Source organism: Nestor notabilis, unplaced genomic scaffold (assembly GCF_000696875.1).
Source record: "Nestor notabilis isolate BGI_N333 unplaced genomic scaffold, ASM69687v1 scaffold4866, whole genome shotgun sequence".
In the NCBI taxonomy this organism is placed as follows: Eukaryota; Metazoa; Chordata; class Aves; order Psittaciformes; family Psittacidae; genus Nestor; species Nestor notabilis.
In genome coordinates, this window is record NW_009932220.1 from 4,032 (window position 1) to 4,806 (window position 775).

General features: G+C 54.6%; 1 protein-coding gene across 1 annotated transcript in view; it reads left to right on the forward strand.

Annotated features, from left to right (window-relative positions):
• LOC104407076 (filamin-C-like) overlaps positions 1 to 754 on the forward strand; it is a gene marked incomplete at both ends in the record, with an annotated part of 4,735 nt that extends 3,981 nt beyond the window's left edge. Inside the window, one exon of the mRNA XM_010016256.1 lies at positions 631 to 754. Within this exon, the coding sequence (XP_010014558.1) occupies positions 631 to 754 (124 nt within the window). The remainder of the gene's footprint in view (positions 1 to 630) is intronic.
• Positions 755 to 775: the final 21 nt, after the last annotated feature.

A 775-nucleotide genomic window follows, 5' to 3' on the forward strand; every position in this document is an offset into this window, starting at 1 on the left:
TGGTGTCCCTGCTCATGGCAGGGGGGCTGGAACTAGATGATCTTAAGGTCCTTTCCAACCCTGACTATTCTAGGATTCTATGATTCTATCTGTCTTTGGGGTGTCCTGTTCCAAAGGGTGTCCTATTCTATAGGGTGTCCTACCCAATGGATCCCACCCTCTATAGGGTGTCCTACTCCATAGGTTGTCCAACCCCACAGATTTCACACTCCAGGGTGTCCAATCCCATGGATGTCCTTCTCCATAGGGTGTCCTATCCCATAGATCCCATGCTCCATAGGGTCTCCTGCTCGATCGTGTGTCCAGCCCCATGGATGACGTTCTCCATAGACTCTCCAACCCCTTAGATTCCATGCTCCATAGTGTGTCCTACCCTATAGGGTGTCCAACCCCATGGATTCCACCTTCCATAGGGTGTCATTCTCCATAGGGTGTCCAACCCCATAGACCCCATGTTCCATAGGGTCTCCTGCTCCACAGAGTGTTCATCTCCATAGATCCCACTCTCCATAGGGTGTTCTACTCCATAGAGTGTCCAACCCCACAGATTCCCCCCTCCATAGTGTGTCCAACCCTATAGATCCCCCCTTCCACAGGGTGCCCCCAGCCCCACTGACCGCTTCTCCCCAGGTCTACCAGAGCCGGTTGAGGTCCGTGACAACGGTGACGGCACCCACAAAGTCAACTACACCCCATCCACCGACGGGCCCTACACTGTGACCATCAAATACGCCGACCAGGAGGTGCCGCGCAGGTGAGGAACCCGCTGTGGGGT